At 37.0% G+C, this 27,529-nt stretch overlaps 1 protein-coding gene across 4 annotated transcripts; it reads left to right on the forward strand.

Annotated features, from left to right (window-relative positions):
* Positions 1 to 817: 817 nt before the first annotated feature.
* On the forward strand, positions 818 to 27,170 carry LOC127422655 (dual specificity tyrosine-phosphorylation-regulated kinase 1A-like). Of its 4 annotated transcripts, XM_051666419.1 has the most exons (12): positions 818 to 1,487; positions 7,200 to 7,396; positions 7,600 to 7,692; positions 11,402 to 11,590; positions 14,706 to 14,853; positions 14,953 to 15,239; positions 15,328 to 15,474; positions 16,887 to 17,027; positions 17,208 to 17,511; positions 17,832 to 17,956; positions 23,698 to 24,300; positions 26,998 to 27,170. In XM_051666419.1, the coding sequence occupies exons 2-11, from the start codon at positions 7,277 to 7,279 to the stop codon at positions 24,283 to 24,285; spliced, it is 2,142 nt and encodes a 713-aa protein (XP_051522379.1). In that variant the 5' UTR covers positions 818 to 1,487; positions 7,200 to 7,276; the 3' UTR covers positions 24,286 to 24,300; positions 26,998 to 27,170. The 4 variants fall into 4 exon arrangements, with proteins under 4 accessions (XP_051522379.1, XP_051522376.1, XP_051522380.1 ...); XM_051666416.1 differs by having other exon boundaries at positions 23,698 to 27,170; XM_051666420.1 differs by having other exon boundaries at positions 23,701 to 27,170.
* The last annotated feature ends 359 nt before the right edge of the window (positions 27,171 to 27,529 follow it).

Raw genomic sequence — 27,529 nt, forward strand, 5'->3', positions numbered from 1 at the left:
CGTCATTGGAACATGTACAACAAGAGTACATAAAACAATACATGTCAGGGGTTTATATTAGATATTACATGAAAAAAGCAACCAAAAAAAAAAAAAAAAAAAAAGAGTTTGTACATAGTAAATAATTGCATGGTTCGTATTGCTTTCAGAGTTGTACTTTTAGAAACAGTTTCTAAATATGTTTTAATGTCAGTTTTGAATTGTTCAAAAACAGGGGGCTGAAACCATGGTTTTACTACAGTAATATTATAGTAGTAACCATGGTTAAATGTGTGGTAACTATGGTTTAACTAAATTCCATGGTTAAACTATAGTTAGCCTACTGTAGTGAACCTATAGTTAATTTTTGTAAGGGTAAACAAAACAGAAGTCTAATAATTTTCTGTTTAGGCTCACAAATGTAAAAAAAATAATAATTATATATATATATATATATATATATATATATATATATATATATATATATATATATATATATATATATATATATATTAATAATAATAATGATTAATTATTACAAAACAATATCTTAAATTACCCATTTTATCCCAAGAAATCACGCAAAAAAAATAAAAATAATAATAATAATAATAGAAGTATCGGTATCGACGATATTGGACTTGAAATTATTGGTATCGGATCGAAAAGAAAATAAGTGGTATCGCCATCCCTAAACCTCTTTCACTTTATTTGAAATACAATACTTGTGAGGTGTGAAGAAGTCATTCATATTACTCCAATCAAACTGTTCTTTTTTTTTGTTTTTTTTTGCTTGATTGACAGTTGCCCTAGCAACAGCCAGGCCGTCGCCATTTTGTCGGTGGCTTTTTTAATCTTTCAAATGTTTTCGCTTCCCGCCGGAATAATGCAGTCACCCGCTCGTAACAGCGACCGTTCTGGACAGGATCCGTCAGCTGCGTCGGACTGAAAACAACACCGGGACAAAGAATCGGAATGTCAGGAATATATTTAGAGGGCTAGTAGTCCGTGTCTCGGGTCCGCCGGGCCGGTCCGCTGCGCAGGTTTGGATCGCGCGCCATTTTGTGAAAACTGACAAAAAACCTCAACGGAAAAGAGATGCATTTTAACGAAGATGTTTTTATAATAACTACACGCCTTTCGTTTTCCACCCTTATTTGTGGTCCTGAAGATCATTAATTTCCGTCCCCAGCTGTGCAGAAAACGATCGATCCGTGAACGCGCGTTGCCGTGCGAGCGCGAGCTGGTTAAAGTCACTCAGACAGAGTGCTAACTAGCCGCTAGCCTTCACTTCACCACTATTAAACCATGGTGAAAGCGCATAAGACGTCTGACACGGGTAAAACTGGACTGGAAAGCCGCTGGTTTACCTGTCAATTAAAATAGGACTGCATTTGGCACTGTCTGGCTCGGTACATTAGGGGTGTTGGAAGCTGAAGTAGAGAAACTGGATAAGTCGCTTCTCTTTACTGGATCTGGGACTCTAAATGAAGATCACACCATCAAAGGTGAGTTTTTGGCAAAGCAGTCAAGTTAGGAAAAAAATGTTGAGGTCTAAATGAAAGATGTGTTCTGTATGTGTTGTTTTGTTTACAAACGGTTTGTTTGGTGGAGATAGCGTTTGTCTGTTGGTTAGAAGCTAGCTTGGCCTAGCTGGCTAACCGATTAATATCTTCCCTTCCATTCGTAAGCAGCATTTGTTGATATATTAAAAAGCATATCCGATTGAATACACCTGCTTTTATCTTCCAGAAGCAATGCAGTGAACAGTTGTGCTGATTTTAAGAATACATAGTCTTGACACTCGTTTAACAGGAAAAACCCTACATGTAGCTCTGCTAGGACAGACTGCCAGAGCAAATGTGTCTCGTTAGCTCAGCCTAACGATTTTATACACCAACAGAAAGTCAGCCAGCTGGGTGCTTAGGGAAGTGTATCATCACATCAATCTGATGGGAGTGTTTGGCTGGTAACTGTGATGGTGATGAAGCCCCATGACTAGCGTGTTGTCAGTTAGCCATCAGGCTGGTTTCCTGTCGGGGGAGGGGGGCTGACATTAGCCAGCGATGTGATGCCTCCACTCGGGCTCTAAACATAGTTATCCTGCAAACATTGCTCAGTCATGTAGTACGGGGTTTAGCATGACGAGGGAGGCGTAAAGCGAGTCCAATCGAGCCCGATGAATGGCTATGCCAGCTAGAAAGGTAAGGTCCGCTTTTACCTGTCACCATCACGCGATTATCTGGCTATCTCAGTGTTCAAGGGCTTATGTCAAGTTGTTTATAGTTCATGTGAAGGAACTGAAGGCACGCATCATAACTGCTCAGATTGTTATTAGTTAATCTTTGTAATGTCAGAGGGATGCTTTTGTCTTGGCAAGCTGAATATTGATCATATGTTTGTCTGAGCAGGTAAATGCAGGACAGGCTGTAAGATTTACCCCACAGTAAGCTGGCATCTGAGGGTTCAAGTCGCATGGTGCTGTCATACCTGAGGCCCTAATAAATGTACATGACATGAATGTAAAGCTTTTAAAGTAAAATGTCACTTGAATAAAAATAAGACTTGTCACCTCTGTTTCCCTGAGGTAAACTTTTATTCTGAAAGTTCCTTGTTGGTAGATCTATTCCAGATGCCACTTTTTTTTTTTTTTTTAATCACTAACTCAAAAACAAACATACTAGGCTAGATTAAATCTGCGAGTGATGGCACATTATTCAATTTTACCTTTACCATGATGCAGTTTATTTATTGTTTTGCACAAGCTTTATTTTATTTACACCGTAAGAACAATTTGTCTGCATATTAGCAAGATATGAAGGAATAGGCCTTCTTGCACAAAGGGACCAGGATGCACCATTTATATACCATTTTTATTTTTTATTGTTCTATTATTAACCAAGGAGTTTTAGGAGTCCTGAAATCCTGCTACTGGTAAATACTGTTTGCTGTAGCATCATTTGAGGGTCTCTTTTTGACCAGATGTTTGGAAAATGAGCCAGAACACCATTTAGATTGATTATAACTTGGTTCTTGAGAAAATTGTTTTGTGGAAAACGACAGCCACTACCAATGGTCTTTGTAGAAGTATGGTTGGTTAACTTAGACTTTGAGAAAACTTAGAACTGAAGGCCCGTGTACACTTCGTTTTTCTGTGTTGCGTTCAACGCATGCCCGCTACAACCACTTTGTAATACTCTGGCTGTTTCTCAATGCAGAGAACATTCTTGTGTATGAAGACTCTGAAAGACAGGAGGACGTAGAATGTATATTGCGAGCTTTGAGATGTGGTGCAATCTTCCTATTGCCCAATTAACCATCATAGCACATTTGAAGCCAGCGAGAAAACTACTGGCATTATCACACATCAGTGACAGCATTATTATCATCATCATCATCACACCAGTGAGGCTTTGCAGGGCTAGTGACCCGTTAAAAGAATAAAGTCTGTAAACACTAATTTTTTTCTCCATGTGTTTATTACTTTGTTCAAATCATGCCCAACAAAACAACAAATGTTGGCGGAGTATAACGGCTCACACCAGCCGTCAGACTTTTGCAAGCTTACGGCGGGAAACTCTTGAGGGAAAACACCATGATAAATGTCCTTCGTCTGCCACCATAGTGCCTCTATGACTTCTGGGACTTCAAATGAGTTCTTGCGTACAAGTCACCATCTGATTCATTCTCGATATTCGGCCTGATCAAGAACACATCTGGGTAATTTTATGTATTCTTGGTTCTTGAGTATTGGAATTGAACTACGGCAGTGGATGATGCCGTCAAATGAGTCAATGAGAATGTAAGAACACAAAAGAATGCACATTGAGAATAGCCACTGTGAGTACAGTCAATGGCCGGCGCATGCGCCGTCAATGCACACAGACAGCGACCGCTTCCGCTTTGCCGTGGTAACCGTGCTGATGACTACATTTGCGTCAACGCAGACAGCCGAAGTATACTTTGGCCTTTAGGCCTACTTGAAGTCTCTGAATATAATGTTACCAAAGTTCTAAATGGAAAAACACAAGCAAACAGAAAATGAAGTGCTGCTCAGTGAATATAGAGAAGAGATGTAGTCATTTCTTTTAATTATTCCTTTTCTTGTGATGTTTTTTTGTTAGGCTGTGTGTCAGAATGTTTATTTGCAGCCCTCCTAATACATCCATGATGTAGGTCACTATAGAAACTTCACTTTACTGGTGACACACAAAGCAAATTTAGCCTTTTTACAAGTGATTTAAACTTGAAATAAAGCTGACGATAATGCACACTAGTTAGCTGTGGTTATCTATTCTTGTTGTGGAGCAGAGATTGTTTCCTATAGTAGTTGGCTAAGGTATCAAATGTGGTATGCATATGTTGCAGTGTAAAATAACTGTAAAAGTTTAACAGTGTTAAGTATGGCAGTATTCAGAAGTTTTTCTTTGTTTGCTGCACCTACTTGTTTTGTGCTTCATACAAAATAAGAGGCGTAATTCCTGGGACACACAACACATCCATTCGAGAAATTGTAACTAGAGGGTCAAACTTGGGGAATAAAATTGTTGATCTTGAAAGCTATTCAAGTACAAGGAACTGGCCCATTATTACACTATTTTGTTATTGTTTCTTATGATTATTTATTAGTTGATTATTGGCAAATGTTTGATGGAAATCCATTATTTTAAACACAGTCTTTCTAGCAAGTCAGTCCACTGGCGGCCATCTTTGGAAGGCTTCCGGGAAGCTATTTCCAGTCATGAAAGTGCAGCTTCAATCTACTTCAATGAGGAAAGATCGAAATCTCCAAAACAGTTGGTCAAGGTTACGATCAAAGAACATATTTCAAATCAGCAGTAAAATCTGAATACTCTGGTATCATAAATTGTGCTTCTTTACCTCAGATTGTGCTAAAAAAAAAAAAATTAGCTTGTGTAGCTAATGCGCATGCACATTCTCGAGTTTATTGACCGGCGATGTCTGTATCTAAAAGGTGATTGGCTCTTGTACATGAAAGGCGGGACTTCCCTTTCTACATTCGTTGACTGTTGGGCATTCTAATTTCTCCCATTCATTTTAATAAAAGTGGCACGTCTCTGCTAAATAGTCTCTCAACCTAGGGCTGCACAATTAACCAAAAAAATTAACGAGATTACAATTACAGCTGTCGTAATTATATAATCACAAAAAGTGTCAATTACGGCATTCCATTTAGGTGTACTCCCATTGCACCAAAATTTTCTATTTAAAACAGATTTTTGATCCGTGTGCGTGCATTCATGCAAAGGCAAATCTGACACGTTTAAATTAGTCTTAATGCATATCAGTAATTCTTACTATCTAAATTATACTGTGTACAGTTTTTTTTCAAAATATGGATAACACTTTGGTTATCATGCAATTCAAATATTAAAGCAATTCAGGAACATAGTTCTCAAGTTGTTTTGATGCATAGCCTACATAAAGAATATGACAAACAACTGCCCCATACAAAATAAGTATTTTAATGTAAATTCTGTTAATCTATATTAATAATCGCAATTACAATATTAAAGGAAAGAATCAGCAATTATGATTTTTGTAACTAACCCTACCACAACCTGACCTGCAGTGGAATCAAATATACTAAATAAAAAAAGAGTTTAGCATTAAGTGTCAAAAATCTCTGCAGTTACTTGTTTCTTTTAATGATCAACATTATCTCTCTACTCATCTGTTCAGGATGTGAGATTCATTTTTAATATTGTAGTATATCTTATTATTTATTAGTTACAACTAGTCCTCACAACTTGTTAAAAACAAACTAATCGTGCGTCTTATTTTATGTCCTAATTAGTTTGATTTTTGACATTTTATAGGACAAAAATATTGATGGGTTGTACTCATACACTAAAAAAAAAAAAAAAGTTTAATTTTGTACATTCATCAAATTCATAAATATAGGCTATATGTTACCCAACACAACCTGTGTTTTGAGGGGTCATGTTGAATATTTGAATTTGTAAGTTACTGACTTAATCATTTTTAATAATAATATATACATTTCTTCTTTGAATTTTAATGGTATCCTCTAAATCAGACCATAATAAAAACAAAAGCAGCTCTGGAATATGTGTCTATTTCTTCTGAGGTGCATAATGTAGTGTAGTTTCTGTTTGTAATATGACATGCACCATTATTTCTTTTGGTGAATTTCATACAGTCCTTGACAACATGAATCATCAAGCTTAGTGATTCTTTTTATTTATTTTTTTCATTAAGAAATATTTTACAAAACGGGTAATAATTAGAAGCATCTGAATGATATCTTACTAATTTTTCTTTAATTCACAGCATCAATTTTTAATTTTCCCTGCGTGCTTTATATTGGTTTAAAAATATGAAAAATGTATTCTTATTTCATATCCTTTTGTCTTAGATTTTAAAGTGCTTCCATCCTCTGATATTTTGTGGATCACAAGAATTCTTTGCCCTGCCTTAGTTGGGTCAGCTGAATCATTCTCCGCTCCTACACCATGAGTGGGGTCTAAGCTGCTATTTTGCTGTCAGGCTCCAATGTGGTGGATGCTTCATCTAAGTGTGCCAAAGTTCAATTTTATTTCTTGTTTATTTCTTGTTTTCTTATTGGAAAATGGGAGCAGCTCTGCCCTGGCAACAAAAGTAGGCTATTTGCATACTCTTCTGTGATTGGCTTGAACATTGATGGGCTTGCCAAATCACACTGTATCTTCTTGGTGATAGGCTATGCTAATTAAGTGCTGTTGCTGGGATTCTGAATAGTGGTGGGATTCTGTGGTGCTGTGCTGCATTGTGTTGCCTGGCAAGAGATGCTGATATATGAGCAAGCTCCTTATAATTATCAGAATTTACAGCTAAAAGAGGACAAATTTCTCACTAAAAGATTTTGTACTTGACATGAAATTTGCAGTCTTGTTTATTCAGTTTTTAAATTAATAATTTTTCTATTTAGATTAAAGTTATACATTCACTATTCTTTATTGTGCCTTTACATTTATTGTGTTATTTGTTGTTTATTCCAATAATAAATACATTTGTACAAATCTGAAAAGAAAATGTTTTGGGGAGAAAAGCATGTAGAATTGCAGTGCTGTTATAAGCCTAAGCTTCATTTGATTACATAAAAATCTCAGTGATGTGTTTTGCTGTCATATAAAGGAGAGAAAAAGATGGAGGAGAATTTTGTTGTAACACGCTAATTTAGCTTAAATTTTCTCCAGGGGGAGAGACCTCAGCATGCAAACCCTCGTCTGTCCGGCTTGCACCCTCTCTTTCTTTCCATGCTGCTGGTCTTCAGATGGCTGCTCCCATGCCTCATTCGCACCAGCAGTACAGTGACTGTCACCAGCAGAGTACAGACCAGTCTGTCACTGTACTGCCATACAGTGATCAGACACAAGCACTCACTGCCAGCCAGGTACTGGATGCTCTGCTCTTGTTCATCTACTCAACTTTTGCATCGTGAATTTAAACATGGATTGAGCACACTAAGTAATTGTATTTTTGTCAAATTAATTAAACCTATTTTAACTTAAATTGTTTTTATTATTTGGATTTGTTAATAAATATAGAAATGTGCCAATTATGAAGTCCTTTTGTGTGTTTCCCTTCTTATTGCAGAGGCACATGCCCCAGTGCTTTCGTGACCCCACTTTAGCTCCTCTTAGGAAGCTCTCCATAGACCTGATCAAAACCTACAAACACATCAATGAGGTAAAGTGTGCTCTGATTACTTGACTTTCCGTGCATATTGTGAAGATATTTTGTTCTCATTTCTGTATTTTGTTATGTATAACAACTACATATGTGCACGGTAGGGCTGCACGATTTGGACACAAATTCAGTTTGCGATTATTTTGAAAAATATTGCGATTGTAATTTGAACTGCGATTATGATAGACAACAACAAAAAAAATGGTAATGTTTTTCACATGTTCAACTGCCAAAAGGCTACTGGGGTTTTCACAATTGAGTCCTCTTAAAAAGAACCAAACTGAAGACCTTTTTTCAGTTCACCCACAAACAAATAAATATATAAACAGTGTACAAAGAAAACAGCATTCTTAATATTCAAATTGTACCCATCCACGTGTACCTGTTTTGTCCATTTTATGATAGGGTCTCAGCAGACTAATCATCATCATTAATTTTTGAAAACCAGTCAGCTTGATTATTAGGGATGCTTCAATCAGGATTTTAACATCCGAGACCGATCACCAATTTTCTTTTCATCTAATCGTCCAATGCTGAGCATTTAACATTTTATCAGCAGCTCTGTCAAAACTGGTTATGTAAGCATTCTGCTCAATGTCACTGTTAACTGAATTTCCCTGTTGGTAATACCATAGTTGTTGCCTTGTTTTTGCTGTCAAAAATACAGTTGGTTGGTTGAATAATTAAATAAACACAAAATATTCCATTTTACACTTTACTCTAGGACTTTAAAACAAGTAGACTTATACAAACTATTCTCTACTGTATATAAATTCAAACTGAAGTTGAACTGATAACCCATTGGTGTAATTAAACTTAAAGTGAAAGTTTTGGTTAGTTTGTCACCATTTAATTATTTGTATTCATTATTTTATTATATAATTTAACAATGCATTATATGATAGTATCTAATTAATTTATATAGATTTAGTATATGTACGTTCCTTCCTTTTCATTTTGTTGAATGTTGGTAATATTAGTTCCGCTTAACTTGTTGCCTCTGGGAGTGTAATAAGGGCGACACGCTCTCTCGTGAAGTAATCAAATGACAGGAGAATGGAGGAAGAGCGCATGTTTCTGGATTATACAGGTGCTACTGTTAATGCTGTTTGCTCAGCAATCATGTAATAAAGATGTTTGAATTATACCCCATCTTGTATTCCGCATTATTATTATGATACCTGTGCCTGGCGGAGACTGAGATGCTGCTACTGCGGATGATAATAACAAACCACTTCACAGGACATGCCGGATTAATGTAAATAAAGTGCTTAGCGCACGTAAGCAAACAGAACTGAACTTTGACCACTTCTGTTACTCTTGAGCATGAGATAGAGTTGTGGAGCACAGACTGCTTTGAAGACACTGTAATAATGCTCTAACTTAATATAGACTGGACAGAGCAGCGCAAATAATCTTTGAAACGAGTAGACTATTTATTTATTTATTTAAATCGCAGCACTTTACGATTTAATAATCATACAAGGTAATTAGGGGTGTGAATCGGAAGTTTCATCAAGATACAATCTTGAATCCATTCTCTTGGCCTGCGATCCGATATTTGCAGATACTTCAAAGTCTGCCACGATTTGATTCAGGGGCCTGCAATCAATATTCTGATATTATGTGCCTATTTTACACAATCAATTACATATTTTTTTTTTGCCCTCAAATGCAACCAAAGTATAATTTTATTATTATATTCAGCTCTATGTATACACATTGGGACATCCACAACAAAGTAAGGTATCTCAGATTATACAGATAAATAATATAAAAAATAAAGTCATACATAAGTGATCATCACTAGTTTGATGACGGCTAATTTTTCAGTTTAGTCCAGTTCAGAATACTTACATACCCATGACTTGTTTCCAACTATACGTGCTATCCGTGGTTTTCTTGGCTACAGCAAAAACAGTTGTAATGAAAAATTCTGTTGCATTTAACTGGGATAAATGTTAGTAAGGGTGTTGATGTGTAAAGTGCTGTTCAGAAGTGTTGTCAAGATGTTTCACATGGTTGAACTTCTCCATGGTACTTTAAAATAGCAAATTCTCATGTAAAATTCAAATGGGCCACATGCGCAACGATATCAATGGAAGCCCGAATTAATCATGCATGTGAGCCGCTCTGCTTTTGTCACAAGAGCTCACATTTTAAGGATTGCCCGGTTGACGCGTGCGCACGCCGCACGGATAGCAGAGTACAATTTGGCTTCAAAGACCCTGCGCACATCTGCGTCCCACATGAAAAGCATATTTAGTGCACATAAAGTCAAATGAATGTAATAAGGTTGCTTCATTGCCTGATGGAAATGCGTACGGATGTGGCTGACATGAGAGTATTCAAATAAAAAAAAAAACGGCTATATCGATATTTATGTGTTGTATCGATAACATTGGATCGTTGGTCGTTGGATCGATGCATCAATCCAGATCGATGGATCGTTACACTCCTAGGGGTCATATCGTGGTTTCGATTTTATTTTGATTAATTTTGCAGCCCTAGTGCACAGTCGTTGTTTGGTGAGCGCACCTGTATGCGAATGCTACACATGCAATAGAGGTCTGCAGCCTGACCAAAGCTGCCGGGTTTTCGGCTAGGTTCAGGTCATTTTTTCAAGTATAGTCATTGGTTATATAGTTTTTCAAGTAGTTATGGGCTGTTCGTTCGAGTTTTTGTAAGCCAATGTTTTTTCCCTTTTGCTGTGGTGTACAGACAATAATTCCACAGTTTAAATGCTAAACCATTTAAAAATCAAAGCATTTCAAAGAGGCTAATAAATCACAGCAGTGACAATACTAGCATTCCCTGCCTAATGTAAATGTGAACCTGACCGGGCAGAGCACATATCATGTTTAGCACTAAAATTACGAACTTTCCGTTTTTTTAAGAATACAGTGTTGCAGGCGGTGATGGTTGGAATTTTTTGTTTTTACTTTAATGTGAGTGATTTAATCATTTGAAGATCTTTGTATTGTGCTATTTAAGCTCACTGTGACTTTATTCCAGACGAAAAACCAAATGACCATTTGTGAACCCTCGTGGTTAATCGAATATTACAAACGGTAACCGTGCACATCCTTAATAACAACATACAATATCATATACAGTATGATTGCTATGCTTGCAGTTGTTCTAATACTAAATTCAGTTTTGAAAAAGCACTAAATGCAGTTTAAAGTACACAATATGCACTGGTTACCAACTTTTATTGTATTTTATGATGACTTTGATACTTCTGCAATAGTATATTGGTGTATAACAGGGTGCCAGACAGGTGTACAACTTGGTAACTGCACACTGGTGTGTTCATGTTGACCGATCTAACCGACTGAAGAATATAACCTGAATTAGTTGTCAGCCTCAAAGTAGGAGGAGCACCGTGTTACACCAACAGACAAAGTGGACCAATGGCAGTATGAAGGGATTTAGCAGCCAATACAAAAATTTCCTGAGAGTTTGCGATGGCAAGCGGTTTCAAACCACCAAAATGAACTCAAAAACACCTTTTTGGCTAGATTTTAAAAAAGATGTCACACTCGCTCGTTCTTTGATTTTACTTGAAGTATATGGGGGCCTATAGTGTCACCTGAGAAGTCAAATTTACTGCTATTAAGTTCTCAGACTTTCTCATGTATTAACATGAGAAAGTTGTGATTTGAACTAAGACTTTGTATTTGATTGAGTGCTTTCCTTTGTGTAGGTGTATTATGCAAAAAAGAAACGACGGCATCAACAGGGTCAAGGTGAGGACTCCAGCCACAAGAAGGAAAGGAAAGTCTTCAATGATGGCTATGATGATGAGAACTACGACTACATTGTCAAGAATGGGGAAAAGTGGATGGACCGCTATGAAATTGACTCCTTAATTGGAAAAGGATCATTTGGACAGGTATAATGTCTTGGGCCCCCAGATGGAGGTGCTTATCAAAATTTTGCACATCCTTTAAATAAATGTCCAGAGCAATGGTAAAATTTGTGTAAAGTGTTAAACACTTTTCAGTATAGAAAAGGAATAAGCACAGGGCTCGACATTAACACTTTTCTGGGACAAGTGGAATTTTGAACGGGCAAGTTAAAGAGAATTTTACTTGCCCCACCAGACAAGTAGCCTGATTAAAATCTCAGTATTGAATGTTGGCTCAATAGCGTGGGATTGAGCACAATTTTAATCATTCCCGCGTGTTTTACTTTCAAAATGCGGGGAATACCCTCTTATCACATCGCCCTTTCTCCCTCTCACCTTCACTTGTGGTGCAGTTGAGCAGCTTGTGAGTGCGAGCAGTGGGGAAGCGCATATTTACTGAACTTTAGATTTTACATACAGTTGTGCTCAAAAGTTTGTATACCCTGGCAGAAATTGTGAAATTTTGGCATTGATTTTGAAAATATGACTGATCATGCAAAAAAACTTTTTAGAAGTCTAAAGTCTTTTATTTAAGGATAGTGATCATATGAAGCCATTTATTATCACATAGTTTTTTGGCTCCTGATTAAATCATAATGATAACAGAAATCACCCAAATGGCCCTGATCAAAAGTTTACATACCCTTGAATGTTTGGCCTAGTTACAGACACACAAGGTGACACACACAGGTTTAAATGGCAATTAAATGTTAATTTCCCACACCTGTGGCTTTTTAAATTGCAATTAGTGTCTGTGTATAAATAGTCAATGAGTATTTTAGCTCTCATGTGGATGCACTGAGCAGGCTAGATACTGAGCCATGGGGAGCAGAAAAGAACTGTCAAAAGACCTGCGTAACAAGGTAATGGAACTTTATAAAGATGAAAAAGGATATAAAAAGATATCCAAAGCCTTGAAAATGCCAGTCAGTACTGTTCAATCACTTATTAAGAAGTGGAAAATTCTGGAATCTCTTGATACCAAACCAAGGTCAGGTAGACCAAGAAAGATTTCAGCCACAACTGCCAGAAGAATTGTTCGGGATACAAAGAAAAACCCACAGGTAACCTCAGGAGAAATACAGGCTGCTCTGGAAAAAGACGGTGTGGTTGTTTCAAGGAGCACAATACGACGATACTTGAACAAAAATGAGCTGCATGGTTGAGTTTCCAGAAAGAAGCAAAGAACACCTTGACACGCCTCACAGCTTCTGGCACACTGTAGTTTGGAGTGACGAGACCAAAATAGAGCTTTATGGTCACAACCTAAGCGTTATGTTTGGAGAGGGGTCAACAAGGCCTATAGCGAAAAGAATACCATCCCCACTGTGAAGCATGGTGGTGGCTCACTGATGTTTTGGGGGTGTGTGAGCTGTAAAGGCAAGGGAATCTTGTGAAAATTGATGGCAAGATGAATGCAGTATATTATCAGAAAATACTGGCAGACAATTTGCATTCTTCTGCACGAACGCTGCACATGGGACGCTCTTGGACTTTCCAGCATGACAATGACCCTAAGCACTAGGCCAAGTTAACCCTCCAGTGGTTACAGCAGAAAAAGGTGAAGGTTCTGGAGTGGCCATCACAGTCTCCTGACCTTAATATCATCGAGCCACTCTGGGGAGATCTCAAACGTGCGGTTCATGCAAGACGACCAAAGACTTTGCATGACCTGGAGGCATTTTGCTAAGACGAATGGGCAGGTATACCACCTGCAAGAATTTGGGGCCTCATAGACAACTATTACGAAAGACTGCACGCTGTCATTGATGCTAAAGGGGGCAATACACAGTATTAAGAACAAAGGGTATGCAGACTTTTGAACAGGGGTCATTTCATTTTTTTCTTTGTTGCCATGTTTTGTTTTATGATTGTGCCATTCTGTTATAACCTATTGTTGAATATGAATCCCATAAGAAATAAAAGAAATATGTTTTGCCTGCTCACTCATGTTTTCTTTAAAAATGGTACATATATTACCAATTCTCCAAGGGTATGCAAACTTTTGAGCACAACTGTATATAAACAAGTATAAACCTGTTTATTGATCATGCGAATGGTGTTGTACCACGTCACTATAAGCGAACGATGTGATAAAACTATTGCTTCTGTTTATAATCAACAAAGCTGTCTTCATCGCAAGCGAGCAACGTTGGACAGAGATCTAATTCTGTCTCGTCACATCGTGGCACTCCCTCATAATACAGCAAGAGAGGCAGAAATTGCAAAAACGCTTTGTGTAATAATTCCATCTGTAGAGTGAAGAGAAATGCGTTACATCTCATCTTTCTAGAGCTCCATCTAATGTATGTTTCCAAGGTATTTTCTCTGCCATATTTATCAGTCAAATTGAATAAGTATATAACAGTATATATTATAATAATATTAATATTAATACTATAACATTAATAAATTACACACAATGAAAACATATTATATATCTTTAATATGCATATCTGTTTTGAATATACAACATAACTGATTTAGCAGCAAGGTTCTCTCAGGATTTGATCTGTTAACATTTTCAATGCATTTTGTCAATATTAAACAGCCGTTTTTAATGCAACTGGTGAGAATTGACTTGTACTCTCATCTCAGAGATGATTTACCCAAAAGTGAAAATTTGGTAACACTTTACAAAAAGGTTCCATTTGTTAATGATAGTTAACATGAACTAACAATAAACACCACTTTATATAATTTATTAATCTTGGTTAATGTTAATGAGAATGTTAGTTTCAGTCTCAATCCACTTCTATTTTATGGAAAGAAAAAAAAAACACACAGTGAATAGTGACTGTGACTAACATTCTGCCAACAATATAATTTCGTGTTCCTCAGAAGAGAGAAATTCATACAGGCTTGAGGGTGAGTAATGATTTACCGTCTAACTGCACTGTGTTCTTAATCCTTATTAGGTGTAAATGATGATAATGGAGGCTTTTTGCTTCTTACATCCTTTCTTTTGTTTTTATCTCTGGACAAGTAACTTTTTTACTCGGACAAGTGAATGACCAATTTATTTGTCCAAAGAACAAGCACATGAACCCTAAAGTAATTGTGTTTATTTATTTATTTTTTGTCGTGTCACGTGTTTTAGGTTGTAAAAGCTTATGACCGAGCTGAGCAAGAGTGGGTAGCAATTAAGATCATCAAGAACAAGAAGGCCTTTCTCAATCAAGCTCAGATTGAAGTACGGCTTCTCGAGCTCATGAACAAGCATGACACAGAGATGAAATACTATATAGGTAAGAATTTTTTAATTTTGAGGTCTTTACATGCATACACTCCTTAATTTTTAGTTGGTGACTTTATTAAATGTATCTTGCCAAATTGTTTCTTCTCAGTACACTTGAAACGGCACTTCATGTTCCGGAATCATCTTTGCTTAGTATTTGAAATGTTGTCATACAACCTGTATGACTTGTTACGAAATACGAACTTCAGAGGTGTCTCTTTGAATCTGACACGGAAGTTTGCCCAGCAGTTGTGTACAGCACTACTGTTTCTTGCTACTCCTGAGCTCAGCATCATCCACTGTGACCTAAAACCAGAAAACATCCTGCTGTGTAACCCCAAGAGAAGTGCCATCAAAATAGTGGACTTTGGGAGCTCCTGCCAGCTTGGACAAAGGGTATAGTAACCATTGTGCCTTATTGTGGGTGTGGAAAGTGTGTACAAATGTACAGAACATTGATTATTTGTTCTTTCTTCTCTTTTAGATATATCAGTACATCCAGAGTCGATTCTACCGCTCCCCTGAAGTTTTATTGGGAATGCCATACGATCTGGCAATAGATATGTGGTCACTGGGATGTATTCTGGTGGAAATGCATACTGGAGAGCCTCTGTTTAGTGGAGCAAATGAGGTAAAATAGAGCTATATTAAATTATCACTAACATATCATAACATAAAGGCCTATTCACAGTGAGACCATAATGAATGAAACAAAAAAACTATTTCACCCCTGTACAGTAGGAGGTGCTGTTGCCGTTCTACAAACACATTTATACTAGTTTCCTGCCCGGACCCTTTACTGTTACCCATTCCACTGTCAATGTTAGCGATTAATATATTGAACACTGTTAAAGAATTTATTTACCTAATTTGGCATAACTGTTTTGTTATGTTCTTTCCACGTTTTTGATGTATTTTGAGGAATATAGAATCTGTGTTTATTGTGCGAGTGAGATGAGTAAAGAACAATTTTTCATAAATAAACGTCCGGTGTCTTTATATTTGCACATGTATTTTGCTACGAGTATATTCCAAATGGACTCCCGAACCCAACTTCTCTTTTTAAAATGCCTGGATAATATAACACAAGGTATAGTGATATATGTGGAATAGTGTACAATAAGAATTACAGGTATAGTATAAAATATGATGCATAATATTACCAATAATATAAAAGAAAACACTGGCTCATGGTCTTTTCCATATTTAATAATTGCATATTTGTATTGAATTCAGGGTTTCTTGTGCATGGTAAGGAAAAGAGCACTGTTACAGGAGTACTTTGTTATTATCCTTGCAATAATAATAGCAGAGAGGTTCTGCAATTTGTTTGTCTACACTTGTAATTAAATATTGCATGTAAGTCTTTTAATGTGTTATTTTACTACGAGTTTAGTCCAAACAAATTGCTGAACCTCGTTGCTATTTTTATTGCCAGGATAATCTAAAAGGCACAGTGATACACATTAAATAATGTACATTAAGACAAAACACCAGATATAATATCAAATTTGAGGTATCAGCACATTACATAGATATTCTAAAAATAATGTTTTTACAGCTTCTATATTATTTTATTTATTGCATATTTGCATTGAGTTTTTGTGTGTGAGATGAGTAAAAGTGCACAGCACCTGTGTTTTCCAGTTGATTAGTGCCACCAATGCACTAGATTGAGCAGCTGCAGCAACTCTGGAAAAGTGACAGCTTTTATCTCATTGGTCAGTCAGTTTTCATCGACTGCTCTCCGTAAAAAGAAAAACCTTCAGATTGTCTGCGGGCGATTTGTCGGACATGTTGTAAATAGCACCTTGGGAATCCATTGTTCCAATCCAAAAGCTTGTTTGGAGCGAACATTCGTACCGAAAAATGGACTTGTTGTGAATAGGCCTTTACCCCTTCCTTAAAGGATAGCATCTGTGCTTTTAACCCATGTCTGATTCAAATGGTTGACGACGGACAATCCTGCATAATGGGAACTGACTGTTTTAATAAGGAATGGGCTGACATATCAAATTAATTCTTTAAATGTTACCCCATCAGGTGGACCAAATGAACAAAATAGTTGAAGTACTTGGGATCCCGCCCAGTCACATCATGGACTTAGCACCAAAAGCCAGGAAGTTTTTTGAGAAGTTGTCAGATGGGACATGGAGTATTAAGAAGACCAAAGATGGAAAAAGGGTATGTGTTACTGATCAGTTGTAGTTGTGTTTAAATACTACTGGAATTTTGCTATACAAATTGTACTACATTTTAGCAGAATTATATAAATAAATGTAGCAGACTGTATACTGTACACTGTTGTGCATTTTTTTGGGAACGCTTGTAAGTTATATAAGTCTCTTGATTTCCTGTGATCAGTACAAACCTCCGGCATCTCGAAAACTCCATGCCATCTTGGGAGTGGAGTGTGGTGGACCAGGTGGTCGTCGTGCGGGAGAATCTGGCCATGCAGTAGCTGACTACTTGAAGTTCAAGGACCTCATCCTCAGAATGCTGGACTATGACCCCAAGACGCGAATTCAGCCCTACTATGCCCTCCAGCACAGTTTCTTTAAGAAAACAGCAGATGAAGGAACCAATACAAGCAGTAGTGTGTCAACAAGTCCTGCACTTGAGGCGTCACAGTCATCAGGGACCACTTCTAGTACATCCTCAAGCTCAGGTTCTTTGAAGTTTTAATCTTTTTGAGAATTGAATACTGGGTAATTCTCAAGAAACCTGTCAAGAAAATGTCCTGGTCCAATTTTATTACCAAAAAACAAATAAGAAATTATATTTTGCATGTAGAAAATGAAGCCAATTTTTTAAAATATGACCAGGACTTTTTCTTTACAGGTTTCGTGAGAATCACCCTACTAGTTTCTAATCTATGTACTTTAAGCATACTGGATGGGTAACTGTAAGATATGTTAATTTAGACTGTTATTGTGTTTCAGGGAGTAAAGCATAAAGCTTCATGCAGTTTCTTTCATTTTGCTTTAGGAGGATCATCTGGAACAAGCACCAGTGGCAGAGCAAGATCTGATCCAACTCACCACCATCGGCACAGTGGCGGGCATTTCGGCACAGTCATGCCAGCCATAGACTGTGACAACCTTTGCCCTCAGGTGAATCTCTCTGACTTACCAAATAGTTAAAGGAATATTCTGAGTTCAATACAAGTTAAGGTCAGTCGACAGCATTTGTGGTATAATGTTGATTACCACAAAAAAATTATTTAGACTCATCCCTCCTTTTCTTTAAAAAAAGAGAAAAAAAAGTAAAAATCGAGGTTACAGTGAGACACTTACAATGGAAGGGAATGGGGCCAATTGTTGGAGGGTTTAAAGGCAGAAACGTGAAGTTTATAATTTTATAAAAGCACTTACATTAATTATTCTTTTAAAGTTGTTTACATTTTAATTTTTACAGTCATTTTAGGGTTTGTTGACATTACATTGGCATGGCAATGAAGTTGTAAAATTGGCTATAACTTTAAGCAGAAAAGACATATAATTGTTTTTTAATGATGCTAAAATCATGTTAACATGCATATTGTTTATGTCTCGTGGCTATACTTTTGAAACAGTGAGTATTTTAACATTTACGGCTTAGCCCCCATTTACTTCCATTGTAAGTTCCTCACTGTAACCCATATTTGTGCTTTTTTTTTTTTTTTTAAAGTATGGTCAAGTCAACATTTATTTTTGTGATAATATTATGCCACAAATGCTGTCGATTGAGCTTAACTTGTATTGAACCCGGAATATTCCTTTAAACGTGTTTGGCCTTTATTAATGAATTATGTTTTAAGATAATTGGTAATTGGTTCATTTTTGCTTCTGGATATTTTGGAGGCAAGATATTTATTTTTATATGATGTCATGTCATTGTATCCAGAAAACTAGAGTTTTTGAGTACACATGGGTATCAATATCAAGAACTTCTTTTTCTGTTGAGGATGAACCAAAACAAAGCCCGAGTCATTCAGATATTTTACCCTGAAATCAAAGTTGTTTTTCCCTGTAAGCCATCTACTCTTATATTCATGTCATTGTGGAGTGAATTTTTAAAAAAAGACTGCGTGCTGATGCTATTTTGAGTCATCTGTGCCATGTGTTTTTAGATGATGGTGTTTTAGTTAAAAATGAATGTTCTCCTAGAAGAAAGAACACAGATATTGCAGTCACCACATTGCACAGGCATGTAACGATATACAGATTTCATGATACGATGCAAAGCCTCACGATACAATATGATACAATACGATACGACCACCCACAAATGTTTCGCTCAAACTTATTCAAGGATTCGACATAAATGTCTTTTAAATCGTAAATACCATATAAGTATCTGACATTGGCAACAAAAAGCAGAGCTCTAAGTAACTTAACATCACCGCATTTATTTTGTTTGATTGCTGAGAAAAACTAATATGAATAGTGTTGCAACGGTATACCAGTTTCACAATATACCACGGTATGAAAATTGACGTTTTTCATACCATGTACATTTGCTTATCTACGGTATTGAGAAAAAAAATGCAACCGGATGGAGAATCTCACCTGCGCGTGCACATCTCCTGTCCTCCTTGACTGCCTGTCAGACTCGTCAACTTGCGACACACACACACACACACACACACACACACACACACACACGCAGCAGAGCAGATGCCAGAGAGAAGTGAGGCGAGGGGGTCTGACATAAGTGTGTGTGTGTGTGTGTGTGTGTGTGAGTTAAAGCAGTGTTTCTCAACTTGTGGGTCGTAAGTCTATTCGGACTGGGTCGCAGACAGCAGGGAAAGAACAATGCCATGGTTCTCCCATTGAAGATATTTTGGCGGCCGCGTAAGTGATTTAATGATAATCTCGCAATCAGATAAAGGCTTCTCATCTGCAGAGTGTAATGGAACCAGCACGCGATCACGATCTGCTCTTCTCTCTGGTGCACGTGTGCAACAACTGGGCTTCCCTCGATATTGCGGAGCGCAGACCTCAAAACTGATGTGACCAATTTCAATTCTAGTGAGACTTTTCTAGTTTAAAGCGTTACGGAGGAAGTCAAGTTGAACCTCTCAAACAGTAGGCAGCCCTGACATGCCAAATAGCACTGAGGAGGAAAAGAGCAACACTGTGCTATGTGCAAAAAAATTTTTTCATTATAATAATAATAATTAATAATTATAATTATAATTTTATAATAATAATATTTTTAATTAATAATTAATAATAATTTTTATAATTAATCATTTATAATAATTATTATCTTTAATTTATAATAATTATTATTAAATAATTATTTATAATGAATTATACATCACCTTTACAAAATTGTTTCACGATTTTACATGAGTAAAAGTAACTGTTATATTTTGACAAAATGTTATAGTTTCTTATGAAATAATCTATAGGTAGAATCTATTAGACCTCATTTTATATCAACAGTGACAGTTGTAGTTAAAGTTTCAAGATGTGTTTCAGCTAGTATTTATTTTTTCATAAATACTATAATTTGTTATTATTATTATTACTATTATTATTTAAGACTAGCTACGCTGACCTAACCATGGTAATGAGGAGCCTTTCCTCCTGTGTAATATGTATGTTCTGTTTGAATTATGTTTGAAATTAGGAAACAAATGGGATAATGGGCTCATATACACTACCGGTCAAAACTTTTGAAACACGACTGAAATGTTTCTCATGATCTTAAAAATCTTTTGATCTGAAGGCGTATGCTTAAATGTTTGAAATTAGTTTTGTAGACAAAAATATAATTGTGCCACCATCTTAATTTATTTCATTATAAAACTAAAATTTTATAAAAAAAATAAAATAAAAAAAAGAACTTTTTGAAATTGATGACTTGGACCAAATAATGAAGAAAAGCTGCCAATAAGTGCCCAACATAGATGGGAACTCCTTCAATACTGTTTAAAAAGCATCCCAGGATGATACCTCAAGAAGTTGGTTGAGAAAATGTCAAGAGTACATTTCTGCAAATTCTAGGTAAAGGGTGACTACTCTGAAGATGCTAAAATATAACATAGTTTTGATTTATTTTGGATTTTGTTTAGTCACAACATAATTCCCATATTTCCATTTATGTTATTCCATAGTTTTGATGACTTTACTATTATTCTAAAATGTGAAAAATATTATAATAAAGAATGAGTAAGTGTTTCAAAACTTTTGACTGGTAGTGTAAGTAAATATGCTCTTCAATTTTTAAAAGGGGGGAGAGAAAACTTCCTGTCGCTTTTGTTGTTGATGTCAACAAAAATAATGTCACTTGATGCATATCCTTGTACTTGAAAACCATGAACAAAACTATGCAACATAAAAGGAAATGCGACCCAGGATACATTAAATACAGGTTATGTTTTTACTATGGTGGGTCACGACTTGATTTTCAATGTAAAATCTGGTCCTGAAGCAAAACCAGTTGAGAACCACTGAGTTAAAGGTACAGACAGGAGCAGTCTGGCTGCGCTGTCACGCACTTACAGTATATTTTAATTATTAATAATCATAGGACATTACTTTAAAAGCTCACACAGCTGATGTTATTTTTCATTTAGTAGTTAATTTAACATGCTATGCTAACATGTAAACTAACATGCTTTAGTTATATAACATGTTATAGTTACATGCTATTTTTTTTTTATCATGTTTATAATTCGGTTTATTATTATAATTCTGTTAGCTTTCTTATTTATTCTATTTATTTTCAAAAGGGAGACTTTTTTTTTTTACACATACTTCCATTACAAAAAAATAATGGTTTCAAGTTTCAATTATAATAAAGCGTTTGTTCAACCAAAAAAAAAAAAAAAACTTCTGTTTTCACTCCTTTAAGGGTCATTGTAACTGATAATAATAATTGCATAATACCATGATACCGTGAAACCATGATATTTTCTGAGACAGTTATCGTACTGTGAAAATCTCATATCGTTGCAACCCTAAATATGAACTCACAATATTCATGTTTTTCTTGAGAAAAATTGTCTACACATTTATATTTGTATAGTACTTTTCACAATACACAGTTTTAAAGCAGCTTTATAGAAAATCATGCCTTGTTGTCTGAAAGCCCCCTGTGAACAAACTAAAGTGACTGTAGCAAGGAAAAAACTCCTTTCAATGTTATTTAATGGTGAAAAAAAAAACTTGAGAGGAACCTGACCTCTGGTTCCACTATATATGTACATAATCCAATATTGGGCTCCAGACTGCGACTAAAATGGTTGGGTTATTGAATACATCTTTAGAGCGCGCACCAGTGTGTCTCGTGCCGCTTTTCACCCATTCTGTTTCTGACGAGCTCACTGGACCGCACACAACAACAAACCCAGCGCAAAAGAGTCGTGGACAAGTGACTCTTTTGAATTAGGTCTTTTTCATGAATTACCCGAAAAGAACTGAGGGTTTTAACTCAGGAGCTCTGGTTAGCAGTTTGATTCACTTTCTCAGGTGTCAGTGACCTCACAACTGGGAGCGCAGACATTTCAAAATAAGAGTCCCATGTGTATTTCGGAAGTCCCGTATTGTGTACCACTTTTTCTTCTTCTGGTAATAATTGATTGGGATTGGAGTAGCGCAATACACTAGTGGAGGTCCACGATTCTTTTTTTTTTTCTGAGGTCTTGTCTGATTTCTTTTGATTTTCCCATGATGTCAAGCAAAGAGGCACTGAGTTTGAAGGTAGGCCTTAAAATACCTCCAGCTGACTCCAATTAGCCTATCAGAAGCCTAAAGGCTTGACATCATTTTCTGGAATTTTCCAAGCAGCTTAAAGGCACAGTTAACTTGGTGTATGTAAACTTTTGAACTAATTTTTTAAGTCCTCGTGGTCGCGTAGTGATTCGCCTCAATCCGGGTGGCGGAGGATGAATCGCAGTTGCCTCCGCATCTGAGACCATCCACCCACGCATCTTATCACGTGGCTTGTTGAGCGCTTTGCCACGGAGACATAGCGCATGTGGAGGCTTCACGCCATCCACCGCGGCATACGCGCCCAACTCGCCACGCGCCCCACCGAGAACGAAGCACATTATAGCGACCATGAGGAGGTTACCCCTTTTGACTTTACCCTCCCTAGCAACCGGGCCAATTTGGTTGCTTAGGAGACCTGGCTGAAGTCACTCAGCATGCCCTGGGATTTGAACTAGCGAACTCCAGGGGTGGAAGCCAGCGTCTTTTACCACTGAGCTACCCAGGCCCCCCTAAAAAATTTGTTTTAATGATTTCAACCTAAGTGTATGTACATTTCTGACTTAAACTGTATACTGTATATACTGTTTTCCTTTTCTTTGGCTTTCTAAACCGAGCAATTCTGTGATTTGGCAACTAAAAACAGTCATTTGGCTCCTTAATGTTTCAGTTTAGGAGCCAATGTCTCCCAAGTCACTTTTTTTAGTCTGGAGCCCTGGGCTTGAGCAAAAACCGATCGGCACACATAATTTTGTTTTGCCCTCTTCCCCGTTTCACTTTGCATGTGAACTTGACCGGCACCAGGACATGACACAGTTGTTTGGCAAATTTGACAAACTGTAACACTACAATCTACTTGGTGTTTGGCATTGATCTTCTTGCCTAATGTACTGTAAGTGTGTTGCTCTGATTTTCTGTGAGCGCTCAGCGCCGCCTCTCCAGGAAGAAGACTGTTTTGCAGCTCTCAATGTTGCGCTGATTGGTTTTAATTACACTATAGTGTGTTTATGTATCATATGATACATATGGTATTCTATGGTGAGCGTCGTATCGTACAATACAGTATGATACAATATTTTTTTACACCCCCATCACCACTGTGTTGTAAAGTAATTTGCTGATCTACCTTCATTTTGTGTGCATGTCCCCAGCAGACAAGACCGCCTTACCATCCACCAGTAGTATGGCCTGGAATTGTAGGACCAGAACCTGTCACTGTAGAGACTCATCCAGTCCAGGAAACCACTTTTCATGTGCCTCCCCAGCATCCCAAAGCATTGCACCCCCATCACCATCATCACCACCGTGGACAGGTCATAGCAACGCGACCACGACCGCGACTCTACAACTCGCCCACCAACAGCGCCTCCACACAAGATTCCATGGAGGTGGTGCATGGTCATCTGTCCATGACATCGCTGTCTTCCTCCGCATCCTCTTCCTCCACATCTTCCTCTTCCACAGGAAACCAAGGCAACCAGGCTTACCAGCTTCGCCAGCTTCCTGCCAACACCCTGGACTTTAGCCAAAATGGAAGTTTGAATATGGGTTTGGGTGCCTTCTCAAATCCTCGCCAAGAGACTGGTATGGCTGGACACTCTTCATACCCTGTTGCCACAAACACAGGAACTGGTCACTTTATATCAGAGGGACACCTGGGCATGAGACAAGGCATTGATGGGGAAGATTCTCCGATGACTGGAGTCTGTGTTCAGCAGAGCTCAATGGCCAGCTTATGACTTTAGCTGAAATGGGTTTGTTTGGTTATTTTGTTTTGTTTTCCTTTTTTATTTTTTTTATGGTGTTATTTTTCTCCTGTTTTTCAAAAGGTGCATAGAGAATAAAAGCTGCTCACTTCTGAGGGGGATATCACTGAACCGCTACAAATTGAAGAGTATTTAAAAAGTATATATGTATTTTCCATTTTAATGTTTTTCAATTTCTAGATAAGTTAGTAGAACTGCAAATAACCATAGTGAAACTGAGACATCCATCTGCTGATTCACTCATCTGCATATAGTACTTATTTACCATCTGTTACATTGGAAACTAGGAGATTTTTTTTTTATTTGTTGGTTATTCCCTTTTTTCAATACAGTGAGCATTTCAGAGCTGTGAGCTGTCATACAGCTTTTTATATGTAAAGCAATTCAAAACATTTTTGTTTCAAACAAGTGAAACATTGGACAGTTATAATTTTGCTGGTTGTTCTTTCATTTACCCTTTAAGTGAAACTTCTCTAAAGAGCTGTGTGTTTAAACCTGTAGCGTATCAAGGAAGCAGTACTTGCAGTGGTATTTCGTGTTGTCGGTATTGTGTAACTCTTCAAGAAGGGGCACATAGCTGTGGAGCTTCGGTTAGGGCTTAGACAGGCAGGTGCAGTACTCTTCAGGCCTGAAGTCCTCCAGACCAGGCGGCTTTGACTACATGCAGCAACTGAGGAGGAGATGCGCTGAAGAGCAACAAGGGGGACAGATCCAGTTCGACCCTTTGGCCTTATGACTTTTGGACCTTGACTGAAAAGGAGCTGGACTTTATTATTAAATAGAGATGGCTGTCCTCTGTTTTTAAGATTTATAGAGTCCTTAATTGGTTAGGGAAAGTTAAATAAGAATGGTTATTCAGAGGCCTTTATTTAGCAAAGATTTCTAATTGCAGGGTCTTGTTCAGATGTCCCTAACTTCCTAAAATTCTCTTTTGCCGAAGTGGAATTTCACATAGAAGGTAATCATTCCCATTTAAGACACTTCATTAATTGGCATAATTATTTTTCTGTAAAGCATGTGGTTGCCATTCTGCACAAATTTGCCTCTTTGTGTTGAACACAGAAGATATTTACTGAAATTTGTGACTGCCTTTTTTCTCCTCTTGAATTATGCTGTGAATTTTACACAGATTAGTTTTTCTTCTTTATTATTGTCTTTTCTTTTCTTTTGATATACCAAAGCAGTTGTTTTTATAGCACTAGGTGTCTGTAAGAAATAATGTAGCAGTTCACCACTTCAGCCCAAGGTTCATCAAAGTCCATTTTAGTCTGTATACTCTTAAACTGGAACTTTTGCTGAACGTCATGTTTTAATGTTAACTAAATACTGAAATTGGTTAATATATGGATAAACCTCCCTTATTTGTGACTTTTTCCTGTCAAGGAATATGTCTGGGGAGGAAAAGGACAGTGACAGTTACTCTGCAGGCTACAGAGTAGCTGAGAGATCACAAATTATTCTGAGGAGAGAAAAGCGTTTTGTTTTGTATTTACCTGGTCTGTCAGTCAGTGATGCTGCCTTTTATACCTAATTTGATGAACATGCTAATTTCTACCTTTTTAAATCTAAGTGGCTACTTCAATTTATTTATTCAGGCAGTCTACTGTAGCTACTGTGACCTCTGAGTCTGAGTTGAATTTACCATCAAGTGATTGGCTCAATGCTTGCCTCAAATATACTATTCAAAGGGAAACTGGAGGTGAAGTGCTGCCACACAGACACTGGGCACATGCATGTTGATTTGAAGAGGATAAGTGTTTATAGTCACTATTCAGTCATGTTAAGGACAACTAAGCTCACTCTGATTTTTCTAACGTTTTGTGAGCTCCCCCACCGAGCTTCTCACTTGCACCAGGTCTCAAGTTTTGAAATCAATGTACATCTAGCAGTTCTTCACAGACAAGTGGGACACTATCCTGCCAGAAAGTGTGTGATGTTAACTTCTGCAGTTCTTTTTTTGTTTTGTTTTTATGTGCAAAGACATCACTTATAACCAGAATCATGTTTGATATATTTACAAATCTCACAGTGGCTAGCGGTAATCAGAAAGAGGTTTAGCTGAATGTTAGCTCGATTTTAAAATGTTTTTATACATAAAAACATTTTGAGTGCAAGTTTCTGAAGATGACGACAAACATTCCAAAAATCTAAATTTGAAAAATTACAGAAAATTTTAAAGAGTGCACCTGTTTCAGCTGTTACTAAATGAGATCTGATTTAGTGCAGTTTTCATGAAATGCAGCCCCTTTTTAATAGTTGAAATAGAATTTATGTATATATTTATATTTTTTTAAATAAAGGAAGTATAGAACTCACTACATTGCTCCTGCTGGTATGTCAATTGCATTGCCATGTGTTCAATTATCTGTTTTTAATTTGTTCTTTTTTTCTTTTTTTTTTTTTAACCCTCCTTGTCTTGGTTATTGGACCAGAATTGCTTTTTGGTCCAGAACAACACTAATGGTAGGGCTTATACTTGGGAGAAAAGGCTAGAACTTGTACCTAAAGAATTCTTTCACAGGGTATGATGCATGTATGTCCACACTTTTTTTATAATGCAATGCTCATGGTTTGAAGGGTTTGTTGCTCCCCCTTTTTTTTCTTAAATGCATTAAAGGGAAATGTCACTGATACACAAGATCATGAATTTTAATTAAAACATTCTTCTGTCTTTTTTCTTTTCAGAATTTCTTGACCCTTTTCATGCAACATGCACTATATAATTGGACAGCATGGGGAAAGGGATAAGTGTCCACAGATTGTAAGATCAAGTCAAGATTTTGCTGTGTATATGAAAATGCCCTTTGTATTATATTCAAACAGTCTTATGTATGATATATAAAAAATAACGTAATTGATGCGCTCTTGGCTTTTTTTCTTCATTTATTCCCTGGCTTGTTGCTTCCACACTACATAGCTGAAGTCTAAAGGACTACCTGTGTATGTAGTGTCGACGATACCAAATAACAAACATATTCAAGAGGTTTTGTGTAGATTGTAGGCGGTTAACACACATACAAAAAATAAAATGTCCTTTATAAAGTAGCATGTACTTTCTAGTTACGCTGGTCTAGGAGTATAATTCTCGCTTCGGGTGCGAGAGTCCCAAGTTCAAATCCCGGACAAGCCCAGACGTTTCATCATCATTTAATACATCATCGTTAATACTCATTTAGAACCCGACGCGTTCTATAAAAATATCCCATGACGAATAATG

Source organism: Myxocyprinus asiaticus, chromosome 31 (genome assembly GCF_019703515.2).
Source record: "Myxocyprinus asiaticus isolate MX2 ecotype Aquarium Trade chromosome 31, UBuf_Myxa_2, whole genome shotgun sequence".
Lineage (NCBI taxonomy): Eukaryota > Metazoa > Chordata > Actinopteri > Cypriniformes > Catostomidae > Myxocyprinus > Myxocyprinus asiaticus.